The sequence below is a fragment of the Trichosurus vulpecula genome, chromosome 4 (genome assembly GCF_011100635.1).
Source record: "Trichosurus vulpecula isolate mTriVul1 chromosome 4, mTriVul1.pri, whole genome shotgun sequence".
NCBI classification, from domain to species: Eukaryota; Metazoa; Chordata; class Mammalia; order Diprotodontia; family Phalangeridae; genus Trichosurus; species Trichosurus vulpecula.
This window is the reverse complement of record NC_050576.1, coordinates 263795647-263810206: the sequence shown is the minus strand read 5'-3', so window position 1 is coordinate 263810206 and position 14560 is coordinate 263795647. Positions and strand designations below refer to the sequence as shown.

Sequence of the window (14560 nt, the reverse complement as noted above, 5' to 3'; positions counted from 1 at the left end):
TTTATATAGCATTTTAAAATACAGAACTTTTCATGCGCTATGTGAAATACCAGCCAAAAAGTTTTATGACGTCTATTCGAAGCTATTCATTATTTTTTTTTCAAACAAAATTCTGAGCTGGAATAATTTAGAAAAACAACATTAAGAAGACCAGTGAAAAGGCCGTATTCAGCAGTGGTGTATAGGAGCTCCCAGAAGGTCAGAAGTTTTCCATTTGTCCATAAAATATGAAAATTTTTTGAAACATTTTGTGATTAATAACAATTCTTATATGAAGATCCTATGATTTTGTATTTAATGTTAATAATTAAATGATTCAACTTACACTCTGCCGCCTTGCACAATGTCTACATAATCTTCTGATCGAGCATAATATCCATCAGGACTTAGTGCTCCCCAGAAGTTGGACCACAGCTTTCCATGCCGAGTTACAAGAGGGGCAATGATTTTCTGGAGAGGGGGAAAAGAAAAAGTTAATGTAACATTTAATTTTTTAAAACAACAATATTTAAAATCTAGCTTGTATATATTTGTGAGTACATAATTCTGTACAGGCTGCATTTCTTAAAGTACAAGGTATGTTCCTTGAAGATTTGGCCGTCATCATTGATTTCAAGATGGAAGGAACCTTCCAGGTCATCCCGTTTAACCTGTTCATTTCGCAAAAGAGATAACTGAGGACCAGAGACATTGAAAGACTTATCTAGTTTATACATGTAGTGGTCAATAGCAGAGGTATGATTTAAACCCAGGATCTTTGGTTCTATATCCAGCACTATTTCAATTTTCTCATACTTCATGCACATTAATGTACATTTATCTGGTCTGCTTTTATTTCAGCATGTCAAAAGAGCAGTTATTTCATGAGAATAAACTCCTTCTACTAGTACAATTACAAACCATCTCTGCCTTCATGACTTTTCTTCATAAGCTGCTGCATCCAACAAAATTTATTGCTTAATGGACAATTTCTATTGGCAAATCTCTAAAATTAGCCATAGAAACCAATGGCAGGCCATGCTTGAAATTTTTCCATCTATAAAAAAAGCTTAGCAGAATGCCTGGCACATAGTAGATGCATAAAAAGTGCTTGTTCATTTGACTTAACTAGTGTTCCACAGGCATAGCCTTGGTGAACTCATGATCCTTGCCACACCATAATGAGGTAGACGCTCAGAGAGGCTAATCTGAGCCAAGATTCCAGTTCCTTAGAAGCAGGTCTCTGTGCACAAACATGTAGCATTTCTTTAGGATCTCAAAATGTCAGTCACTTAATAAAGAAGCATAACAAGTCTTTCTTATGTGCCAGGTCCTCTGTGAAGTCCTGAGCATATGGAGAAAGGCTAAAACAGTCCCTAATCTCAAAGAGCTCACATTCTGATGAAGGAGAAAACATGTATAGATGAGATACATTTATAATAGATGGGGGGAAACCTCAGAGGGTTAGGCACTAGCCTCTGGGTGAAGGAGGATAACAAAGGCCTCCCGCATGAGGTGAAATTTGAAGCTAAGGCAACAAAGAGGCAGTAATGAGGAAGGTGGGCATTCCAGAAACCAATGTGAAGATCTGGGTTATTTAAACTACCTAAAGCTTAAATTAAGCAATCTCCTGAATCTCTTAAATGCAAAAGAAGTTCTATAGCCTTTCCATGAATCAGATAACAAGAGGCAAGAAATGACCACAGGTTTGATTTGTGGCCTTGTACTACTTCTCTAACTCTGCCCAATACAAACCACTTCGAGGGAGAATAATGGCAAGGAAATGTCAGTTGTATATCTTCCCCACACAAATATCAGGCACATGAAAAATAAGCTCTTCCCATCAATATGGAGGCCCAGAAGTCTGGCTTAGAAAGGAAGAGAAATGGGGCAGCTAGGTAGTGCAGTGGGTGGAGCGCTGGCCCAGGAGTCAGGAGGACCTCAATTCAAATGTGGTCTCAGACACTTAGTAGCTATGTGACCTTGGGCAGGTCATTTAACCCCAATGAAGGAAAGAAGAAATCCCAACTTTGTTTTTGAAAGCTGTTTGTGGTACAAGAAGGGAAATCCCCCCTCTCGGAAATACAGTTTCTGAATAATACTTCCATTGTGTGGGTGTGGGATTAGTATCTTTCCCAAACTGATTAGGACCCTCCCAACCTGAGCTCAGTTTGTTCTCCACTTCGGTTGAGCAGAGCATACTCCTTTATGGAAGTTCATTTGACACACAGCTCTATTTCCAGGGTTTCTCAGTCATGCATGTAAGTGACTAAGGCCAAAGGTACAAGGAGCCTTTGTTAAGGAAGTAATGTAACTATCTGATTTCCAAACAGCAGAATTTACAAGAAATAACAATTGATGATGGAAACCTACACTGTCTGCAGCTATTGCAGATGAATTAAAAGGGAATAATCACAAATTAGTCAAATCTTTCTTTGGTTAGGGAACAGAATCTAAATTATAAATTCTCTCCAGCTTTCAAAAACCACATCTGATTCTCAAACAGATTTAAAAAGCATTAACCACCTTAGCATGGTCTTTGAAAAATTCCCAATGTAAAAAAAAGTCATTAGCTGCAGAGTAGAATAAAACTCCTTGTAATTCAAAACTCATCCTTGTAAAGGAGCATTCAACTTTCCAATTCTTAGACAAACCTGCTTCATCAAATAAAAAGACTGCCCAATTGTAAAAATAAATATCTAGAGGCATTTCAATAGATTTTTCTGTTGGCAGGCAACCTGTTTTTTCTTCTCCCAAAAGAAGTGGTTAAGACAATAAACATCGGAATAACTAGTTTGGGCAGGAGAGGACAAATTAAATAATGGGGTTTTGTAGATCAAAAACTATCTATGCAAACATAATTACATTAATTTAAAAGAATAACACCAATAAAACTAAAGAGTAACTTTTAAAATAGGAGTAAAAATAAAGCTATTTATTAATATAGTTGCCTTACTCAGGTTTCCTAAGTTGATAACAGTGTGCTTTACCAATGGCCATCATTAAATAAATCAGAAACAAATTCCGCATATAATTTTGGGCATGGCTGATGTCTCAATTAGATTGAATGCTGGATTGATGAGATCAGATATCTATTGAAGTGTTTCACTTTTTTTTACCCCTCTCTTCTTCCTCCAACCAGTTGCTGACAAATCCTATCAATTCACCTTTCACATAGACGACTCCTTTTCTCTGCTAACATCACTATAGCTTAAATTGTCATTTTGCCAGGTCTATCATTTGGGTTTTATTTGGGGGGTGGGGTTGGATTTTTGCAGTGGTCTCCTAACTTACTGATCTCTACCTAGAATCATTTTTATCCAATAAAGATCGTAAATACCCAGTACCATATTTGCCAACCTCATGCTCCAACACTATATGTGTGGTTCCCACACTGCCTGTTATATTAGGGCCACGTTCCTTATTGTGTCAGTGAAGGCTTTCCACAATCTACTTTTTTCTTCTTTGCCTCACAGTCCCTAAATCTATCTAGCTCATGCCTTTTTTGTTGAACAAATCCTATATCATGATTTTGTTCAGGTATTCCCTTTGCCTAGATTGTAATTCTCACCCCCCACCAACACACTATTTTCTACTATTGAAATCCTATCCACACTCCAAGACCCATTCAAATGCCACTTACCCCATGAATTCTATGAAGCCAGAAGCGATTTCCTCCATCACTAAACTCTCATGAAATTCTGCTCTCTTAGGCAATTATCAAGCTGGACTTTGCATTATATTTATTGCTATAAATGCCTCATATTTCCTATTTGTAAGATTCTTCATCTTTGTAGCTCCTTTACCACCATCTCTTCCTCTTCCCTATTGCAACTGTTCAGCTTTACCCTGTGTCCCCCTGGCTCTGACAGTTAGTTTTAGACTTATCTAGCTGGGGCCAAGGCCACAACAGTACTCCATGGCCACCTCCATGCCACTGGTATACCCTCCCATTTCCAGCTCCTCTTTATGTATTGTCGTACACTCCCCCCATCCATTAGAATGTTAGCTCCTTAAGGGCAAAAAATGACTTGCCTGCTTGTTAGACAGCACCTGATACACTGTGTTTAATAAATTCTCCACCCATCTGTCTATCCATCTGTCAGTCTATTAATCTGTCAGTCTATCTATCTATCTATCTATCTAACTACCTTATAGATAATAGGTATTAACTAAATGTTTATTGAATGAATGATACAAGATAGAGAAGGAATGACTAGACAAATTTTCATCTGAAAAAGGATCTGGGCTCATTGAGAAACAGGGGCCGGTTGTATTTATCTCTGCATCTCCTTTAGGGCTTAGCACGATGCCTTCTACATACTAAGTACTAAACAAATTTTTTTGAATGAGTAATTAACTAAAGATGCATTCACCCCAAAATTTTGTTCACAAAAACTATAGAATTTCAGATTTGGGAGAAATCACAGGAAAAATCTACATCCAATCACTCACTTGAAGACTTATTGTAAAAAGAAAATGACTACCTCCTGAGGCATCACAATCTTTCTGGAGAGCTCTAATTAGAGATATTGCAAGAAGGTTCTCTTGACATCAGACCTAAATCTGTCTCTCTCTAGTTTCTTTCAAATGGCCCTCTGAGGCCAAGCAAACAAATTTAATTGTCTTCCACATGACAGCCTTCAAATAAACTAAAGAGAACTGTCACGTCCCACACAATTATCTTTCCTCCAGACTATAAATTCTGAGTGCTCCAGTGGTCTTCATGACCCTAAGCCATTGCACCATCCTGGTTGCCCTCTTGTGGATGTTGTGTATATTATCAATGTCCTGCATAAAACTGAATTAAATACAATACTACCAAGGTACTCAAACCATGGTGTCCTACTTCTCTCAGTCTGGACATTGTATTTCTCTAATGTAGTTGAATGGGCCATTAGCTTTTTCTGGCTGCTATATCACTGCTTATTCAGGGAACTTGCAATCCACTAAATATCCCAAGCCTTTTTTTTTCATATGAATGGTGATCTAGCCATTTTTCTTGTATCTGCTGTTTGTGAAGTTGATTTTTTGAAACTTGTTGTAAGACTTTACATTTATCCCTATCAAATTCCATTTTATTCCAGTCAACCTGCATATTTGAGCTTATAAAGATCTTTTGGTATCCAGAATTAATCTGACGTGTTAGCTATTCTCTCAGCTTTTGAACCTTGCATATTTGATAAGTATGCCATCTATGCATATATAAGATATAACTATAAATGTAAATAGCAACTGGCCAAACAACTGATCTCTCTGATTCATTGGGCTCCACTTATTAAAATTATTTTCAGCAATGGTCTACCAACTAGCAAGACTAAAAATTTATCCTTTACAAAAATAGTCATGTTCAGATATTTTATACAGACCAGAACAGAAGGACTCACCATATGCCAAGGCGCTATGCTAAGTGCTTTACAAATATTATCAAACAACTCTGTGAGATAGGCAATCTATTATCATCTCCCTTTTATAAATGAGGAAACTGAGGCAGATAGTGGTTAAGTGACTTGCCCAGGGTCACACACCTAGGATTCCTGACTCCAGGCCCAACTCTATATCCACTATTGCATCACCCAGATACCTAGATAAACAAACATAAAACGTAACATACCTAATCAAACAAATAACTAAACAAATAATAACAATAATTTAAAAGCCAGCATGTATTTAGTGTTTTAAGGTTTACAAAGAGCTTCACAACGCATAAAAACTGCTAATCTCAAAAGAGGCCCTCAATAAATACTGGTACGTTAAGCTGATCAAGTACTTACCAAGGTAACTATATAAGTAAATTTTCTAAATGTCAGGAAAATATTAAAAAACAAAAAGAAAATATCAACCTTGGTTAATATCTGCATGAGATTAATTGTGCAAAGGCAAATAAATACCCTATACAAATAGTCAAATTCCTCAAGGCATCTCAATAATATGGCTGATTTGTTGCCTTTAGGTTCTGAGATTATGTATCATAATCAAGCTTTATTAATTAGTTGACTTTCTTTGTATTCTCAGAGCCTATCACAATGCCTGGCACATAGTAGGCACTTCAGTGTTGTTGATTGATTTGTTGCCTCTATGGCCAACATGGCTTTGGACATGGCTTGGAGCCAGTAACTGCATCAGATGGATGTGTACCCTCAAAATACTAGCTGTGGGCTCTCAACCTGCCAAATTTAAATCAATTCCTTACTGGAAATACCAAGGATTCAACTAGCCAAGCTCACTTGTGCCCGGATTGCGCTTTGTACCCTTTAGCCTAAATGCAGAGACTGAAATCTATTCCCTCTATATCACTCTACCTGTTAAAATCCTTGCCTTATTTTAAGTTTCAATTTGAATTTCCTTTGTGAAGTTTCCCTGATATAATAACCCTTTCCACAAGTGGAGTGCGTTCACACTTTCTTCAAATTTATCATACTTAGATCTTAATTATTTGTATACACATTCTCCATTGGACTCTAAGCTCTCTGTGAAGTGTCGATACTATACCTAACTCTGCAACACCTCGCATAGTGCCTTGCAAATATTAATCATTTGATAAATATCTGTTGAACTAAATACACTGATTAGCACGTGGTATATGGTTTTAAATCTCAAAGAGAACTCTACGTGAGGATGACCTTTGAATAGGGGTCCCAGCAGATCTTACTGAGTACCTGTTTTGCTCTATCAATATCTTCAAAGTCTTTGGATTGGTCAGAACAACATCTGCATCAAGGCTAAGAGTAATAATCACACTTGTCATCTTGACGACAGAGATCCCTGAAACAAACAAAAATATCAGAGTCAGTTTTAGAACTGCCATGGGACAGTTAATCATTTCTGTATAAAAAAGCTTCAGGATAATACCCATAAGTATAATTAGCTTTCCACAAAGTGCTCTTCACTTTTTAAGCTGATCTGAGATGGCCCATGAAAATTCGAAAGAAACACCAACTCTAAGAATGCTTGTTATTGATTTTATAGACCGTATACTCTGTCCTTGCCACTAATTGATGATATGTAGCATTTATGTGGGGCTTAGAGGATGAAAAGTGCTTTACATGTTAGCCCACAACAACTAAGGAGACAGGTGCTATTATGATCTCCATTTTAAGTTACTCGCCCGGAGTCACACTGTTAGTAAATGTCCAAAGCAGTATTGGAACTAATGTCTTCCTGACTCCAATTCCCATTCTCTAACCACTGCAGGACCTAGCTGCAGATACAAACTTAACCATTTCTGAATGACGAGTATATTCATAATAATACTTTGTTGGCTTTTTTTTCAGACTTTAAAGTATTATCTAAATGCTAGATATTATTGTTATTGGGGCAACTAGATGGCGCCATAGTGCCTAGAGTGCTAGGCCTGGAATCAGGAAGATGCATCTTCCTCAGTTCAAATCTGGCCTCAGATACACTTACTAGTTGTGTGACCCTGGGCAAGTCACTCAACCCTGTTTGCCTCACTTTCCTCATCTGTAAAATATGCTGGAGAAGGGAATGGCTAACCACTCCAGTATCTTTGCCAAGAAAATCCCAAATGGGGTAACCAAGAGTTGGACATGACAGAACAACAGCATTATTGTTATTATTATGTCATATATATGTCCTGTTTGAATGTCACGTTAGTTCTGCACTTAACTCTGACCGTGATTAAAATACATTATATAACTCATTAATAGACGAAAATTTGCTCTTTTTGAACAATTTGTTTTATGAACCAAAATGCTTTTGTAATTTTGTTTGGTTTTTGTTTTTTTAACTGTATAACTGTAACCTTACAAAAATTATTTTTGTGGATATTATATATGTGTATATGTATGCGTGTATTATGTATGTACACGCACATATATGCACACACGTATACATATATACACATACATACAGTACTACCTAAGTAGAGATTAAGGTGTTTCTTTTTTTTCCCCATGTAATTATAATTAATTCCTTTAAATGTCCAAAACCTTTTTTTTTCAAATTTGGACAATTTCCCACGTAAAAATCTTCCTAAGACACTTAGCAGAATATATCGACTACAACAATTCGGGATCATCATTAGGAATATAATTCTTGTATTTTACAAATGAAGCTTCAGAACCTTATTGAAATGGAGAAGACCGTTTGTTACTAGACTCCCTGGTCCTATCCTCCAGTGCTCTGCATTCTTGTACAAGCTTTATTAAGATTTTCAGTCTCCTTCCTCATTGATAGACTTCCAGGTGTTCCTTCTAGAGGCTTCTAGCATGTGTAATACCTCCTGCTCCTGTCCTTCCCTCTGTGGTAATTTGTTGTTGCTCATCTGCTAAGGCTTACAAACCAGGCAACAAAGGGTGCAACAAACGTATGTAAAATGTAAAATATTGTTATCAGAGATATAAAGCAGATTTCCTTTGAGTTATATGTGTATTAACTTTAGGATACCTGAACACTTGGAGCTGCTCAAAAAATAAAGTGCTTTTTATTGGGTTACTGTCTTTAGTCTAGAAAGTTGAAGTTCTAGGCTAAGTGAACTCCAGGTAAGGAAGGAATTACTACTCCATGTTTGTGTCTGTGTAGTTATATCTATTTTTTACTGTTAGCACACATACAATTTTTGCCTAGTATACTCTACAATTAAATCACTGCCATACCAGTTTTCTATGCTCATTCAAATCTGCACATTTATTTTTAGGGTCTTCAAGGAAATAAATATGATGGCTTGCTTAAACAGGTTAATCTAACCTAGTCAGAAACAAAACCCCCCACAAATTTAGCATATATCCATAGCCTTCTAAACTATTACCATATGGCCTATAGGACTCAGGGCTGAACAGAACTGTTAATATTTATTTTCTGTAAAAAAATCATTATTTTCTCTAAGTTCTTTGGTTACTCTTTTTGTATAAATAAATTTTAAAATTGCAAAACATACATCCCCATATTTCTGGCTTCTGCTGACTTAGATTTTCCTCTGGACCAACAATTTTTTATATTCTTGATCACATCTTTAGCTTTTTCCCAAAATCCTTGATGGCTTTTTCATGATAGACCTCCTGTAACATATTAATAAAATTCACAATTAAAGAAATGAAAGCAAAGAAGAGAGGTGAGGGGAGGTGAACATATTTTGAAATGCTATTTAAGCAACACGCCATGCGTTGCAAAGGATTGTCATAACAAAATGAGTTCATTTAGTAAATATTGCATTTACTATTGTTCAAATGTAACAGGTGTGTACTGTGAAATATGCATTTTAGCATTATTTAAAAAGACACCATTTAAAAACTTCCAATTATATACACAGAGACTTTCCTCAGATATAAAGATTTGGACCATAAGCTCAATAAGTCAAAAGAAGAAAAAATGCCTTCAATGTTGTGTTCTAGAAGACATTCTGGAATTCCAGAAACATACTACAAAAGATCTAAAAAGCTGAAAATACAAAACACACATAATACCATTATCCTCATGATACTTTGAGGCAATATATTGCTTTTTTCTATTCATATCCACATAAAAATAGACATTTTATCACTTATATTTTGATGATAAGCACAGAGATTGCCTGCAACATTTGATTATCACCAACTGTGTTAGTGGACATTATTACCAGTTTAATTGAAACATGGGAGTTGTTTAAAGTGTGTCATCAAAAAAAGATCTCTTAATCAACTCGGTCATGATTGGAATTATCATGTCTTTTGTAAAGAGGATATCCCAGATCTTTAAAAAAATATATTAGTAGTGTGTTTCCCTTGTAAATCCTGAAGAGATGGGATCATATATTGTATTTTTATCCACAGTTCCACAGACAAAAGAAAATAAATTTTAACAACATAATAAATTCCACATTAGGCCAGGCTAATGGTTCCTTCCGCCATGTATCCTCTCTCTAACAAAGACACTGAGGAACTTTTTGGATGCAGGATGTTTTCCTTCAGAGATGTCAACAAGAATGTTAGTCCTAATATCCAAGACTCTTTTCAACTCATGAATAGCTGTATTACTTGTAAAACGGCAACTAACCAATGAATTTTTTTCCAGGCAATTTTTTTTTCCACAATCTGGATATAATGAGTTTCAGAAGTTACTAGTCCTTGCATCCTGAAATTCTTTTTCAAACTTCAGGCGTCTTCTTTAGTTCTAATTTTCCAGGATTCTATTGATTTATCCAACTTCGCCCTATCCAGGTCCATCATAGATTTACATTTTTTTATGTTATTACTTAGTCTCTGCCTTCCCAGAGTAAGAAGTCTCATTTTCCCCCCTGACTATCTTGGTGATTTTAAAGCATCATTTCTTGTGTATAAGCTATTACTGACTATCCATCCTTCTGAGGACTGCCCAGCCCTCGCCCTCCACCATATAACTCACCATCCAAATACTTACACTGTTATGAATGAAGAATTGAGAGCTTCTTTGGGGTAATCCAGTGTCAACAACAGGTCTAGAAATCGAGGTAGGAAAGGAGTTGGCTGCTCAATGAAAATACCAAACTGTCACCCTTGGATAGTCCTAGAAAAAGGCAGTGAAATGTACCTTTATTCAAGTAGGCTCCAACTTGGGCTAATTCTAGGTTTGTAGATAGGGAAATGATGCCCTTCAGCCTATTAAACAAATAAGAAAGGAAGTTGACAAGAAAAAAATACACACACACAACATATTTTCACTGTGCATGACTCTACAAAGCATGGAATCAGCATAAGGTTTATTTGGTCTTGGATTTTTTCAGAGTGGTTTCCAGCTATGTTAGATGTTTGCATAACCCTTAAATTTCCCCTCTATACCAATAAAAGGGGGGGGAGGTAGGGATGGTGAGGGGATATCACATTATTTGTATTATACAGATGTATTGTTTAAAGTAAAAACCTTCCGTTTAAACATCAGAAACTTAGATTGTAAAATGTTGAAAATTAAAGGAATCAGAGACCGTTCAATTTCAACCCCTTGTTTAGGTGAAGAAAGATAGGCCTGAGGAAGGCAAGTGGCTTGCCTAAGATCACACAGATATAAAGTAGGAGTGCTGGGATTGGAACCAAGGCTTTGGGACATGATGCTACTTCCTGCTGCTGACGGAACCATATTGGTGCAGTTACTAAGCTCCTCTGAGTGTGTGTGCCTAACACATTTAGGGTTGTCAGGGCAATCTTTGTAATTAAACTGGCCACATTATTTAAAGATGACTAGAATATTCAAGTCATAATAAATCCATCTATTTAGTGTGGTATGAACACACACATACACATGTGTGTACACATATATATACACATTTGTGTACACAAATATACACATACTCATGAGAGAAAGAGACAGAGACAGACAGAGAGAAAGAGACAGAGAGATGGATACTTATCCCTAAGAGCTTTAAATCTGAAAGAGATTACAGGGAGGCAAAACAATTCCCAAGGATAATCTTCAAAGTAGACTAGGAGGCTAAACACATACAATTACCCTAAATAGTTATTTTAAATATTGAATTTAGTTGATAATGACAACAATACTAAAAATAATAATCATCATATAAATTTGCTAGTATTTATATAGTATTTAAAGATTTGCAAAGACCTTTACAAATATTATCTTATTTTATCCTTGTGATAATACTAGGAAGTAGGTGCTCTCATTATCCCCATTTTACAGATGAGGAAAGGCAGGCAGACCGAGGTTAAGTGATTTGCTCAGAGTCACACAGCTAGGAAATATCTGAAGCTGCATTAGAAGTCAGGCCTTCTTGACTCCAAATCCAGGACTCTATATACTCTATACTCTACCAACTAGTTATATTAACTTTGAGATGAAGATTTTAATGATTTAATATTGCTTGTTACTTTGATTTGCCAACGCTATTTTTAAACTGTTCTGAGACTACAGTTGTTTTAAGAATCAAGGGGTTTTCATCTGGATAAAGTAGAAAGGAAACAACTTTATTTTTAATTCCTATCTGAGACAGTTAAAATAAATGGTGATGAAACAAGTAGGAGAAGTAGCTCTCTTTTATAAGGGTAGAACATTAAGTTCTGCAAAAAATATCATTTTAAAACATCTCTTCATCATACCTCTATCCAGAAATATTCTGGCATTCTTTCTGGGTAGGAACACTCAATTTGTTGTTTAAGAAGCTGGCCAAAATGTCTTATTTTCAAATAAAACACGGCCCTGTTCAGTAGCTCTTAAATGTGAACAACTTATTTTTTTTACATCCACCTTTAGGTATCGGTAAGAATACAAATTATTTACTCTTGGAATCCTGACTTTATTTGAGTTTTTTTTTCTCTTGCATAATTCCTAACTGATGAGGCCAGCAGTTTGTAGAACTGCATTCCTGTAAATTTCCATGACTTTATACTCTTTCTACCATATACTCCCCATGGAAGTTGGTACTCTTCCAAGTCATCAAAGGGATTTGCTTGAAGCAAAACGTTGCTATATTATATCTTGAAACTCTTCACTTCTCTGGATCACAACAGTATTAGGTCTGAAGAAAAAAACTATGAATAAACAATCACTATTTCTAGAAGGTTGCCTATTCATTTGAAATATTGGCTGAAAAATAAAGGTAACTAAAGTCCATAGGGAAAATACTTCTGAAAATCTACAAACTAAAAACATTTGATTTAAAAAATGGTCCTAAGTGTTTTTTACACCTTTTTTCTCCTTAATAAGTATGACCAAATTGACAGCTAACTAACATAGTATTTATTAACTCGAAGCAAACAGCCAAGCTCATGTTGGAGCTTGGGTATTTCAGCCAAACTTGTGAAGTAACTCAGATGGAAAGAATAGCTAGACCTACAAGAAACTGGCATATTTAAAGTTAGAAAACCTATGTGAAAAATGAAATGTGAAATGTGAAAAACTATTTATTGAATCAGGACTGAGGGTTTGTTTTTTTTCTTTTTTTTTCCCCTTTTCAACTTCCTCATTCAGAAATCAACCAGTGTAGGAAGAAGTCTCTCTTAAAAGATTTACCCTGGTCAAGGTCTAATCAGACAGCTAAAGGAATTCTAATTTTAATCTAATGGGTGCATTCTTATTCAGAGGCCTATCCACTGAATGGGCATTACTTCACTCTAAGTGAGTACATGAAAAGGCCTGAGCCTAAAAGGGCCAGGGTCTTCCACTGTATCCTGGGTCATCTCCAGCTGTCTTGGTGAATATCAGGCCACTGGACCCAGATGGCTCTGGAGGAGAAAGTGAGGCTGGTGACCGCACAGCCCTCCCTCATTCAAACTAAAGTCAACTGCAAGTCATGTCATCATTTCCCTGATGTCATGGTCCTCCTCGAAAATGAAGGACAAACACAACTTGTTTGCTCAGACAGGTCTGGGAAGTGTTGATTCTGTCTTTTGTCATGTAGGTGATATGGAGAAGTGATAAATCTCCTTAAGTAAAGATTTTGGTGATCCAAGACACCAAACCCAAGACCCTCATTTTAATATATAGTATACCTCCCATTATATTATGCAATCTCTTGTTGACCAATTAGAGTTGATTTTCACCTTCAGTAGATTTTTCACCCCTTTTTCAAAAGACTTTATAAATATCAAAGGTTCAAGAGATTCAGTCTTTGGCTACCATGGGGACAATGAGCCAGTTTTTGTTGAATACTTTTTAGACATAGTCAATATAACTAATTTTAATTTACCCAGAAACTCAGTCTCTCACCTATCAGCTCTATTTAAAAGATTACATTTGATGTTTTGACATCCACCTTATTAGAGAAGTAGGCCAGCATAGAGAATAGGGGGCTGACTTTTGAGTTTAAGAAGACTTGGGTCCAAGCTCTGCATCTGATACATACTGTATGCAAATCATATAACTCCTTAGGACCACAAGCAACTCTCTAAAATTATCGGTTTAGTAATGATGGAGGGAATTTCTCCACTCTAAAGCCTCAACAGTGATGAACTCACAGGTCTGTAGGAACAACAGCAGCAACAGAAGAAACAACCACATCAACAAACAAGAATAAAAAATAATTCAACTGATTGTTTTCCTCCAAATATATCAGTAAGCAATGATGAGTCATAGTTTATATGCACATTACATGTACCATTATACTTACTTCTAAAGTTGAGAGGTCAATGACATCCAAATCACAAAGAATACATCCATTTTCCTGTGTCCAAGCATTAGGGATATAATTTCCAAAATAGTTTAGTTGAATCTAGTAAATGAAAGAAAAAATCCTTTTAATAATGGAAAACTATTTTCCAACTATTTTCTCTCAACCCCAAATCACTTATTTTTAAAGTCAGTTTTATACCTTTTAAGAATTCCTAAAAAAAAACCAGTTGACTACTTTTCATACCATCTAGAGTACTAAACTTTCACTTCAGCACAAAATAAGATAAATATAGGTGGATGAGCCAAAAAAAAAGTCATCACAGATAGGAGTGTGTTCCCTCTTCATTTAAAGAACAATAAAATAATTTACTGGAACATAGTAGTAAGATAAAAGAGAGAAATGTAGGAGTTAGAGAGAGATGACATACAATGTTCCTAATTCAGTTAACGAGTCCCAAAGGTCCAATAAAAGACTACTTAAGACAGCCTGGTTTTTACCATCAGATTTAGGGGCAAATATGATCTAAAAGAATACCATATGACTAAT

The 14560-nt window shown here is 35.9% G+C and overlaps 1 protein-coding gene across 1 annotated transcript in view; it reads right to left on the bottom strand.

The window, feature by feature from the left end:
• The window catches only part of PLOD2 (procollagen-lysine,2-oxoglutarate 5-dioxygenase 2), a 107426-nt gene that overhangs the window by 17239 nt on the left and 75627 nt on the right, over window positions 1–14560 (bottom strand). Inside the window, 9 exon segments of the mRNA XM_036755999.1 lie at window positions 326–450; window positions 6638–6706; window positions 6708–6744; window positions 8879–8972; window positions 8975–8999; window positions 10336–10355; window positions 10358–10439; window positions 10441–10461; window positions 14012–14113. Coding sequence (XP_036611894.1) covers window positions 326–450; window positions 6638–6706; window positions 6708–6744; window positions 8879–8972; window positions 8975–8999; window positions 10336–10355; window positions 10358–10439; window positions 10441–10461; window positions 14012–14113 — 575 coding nt within the window.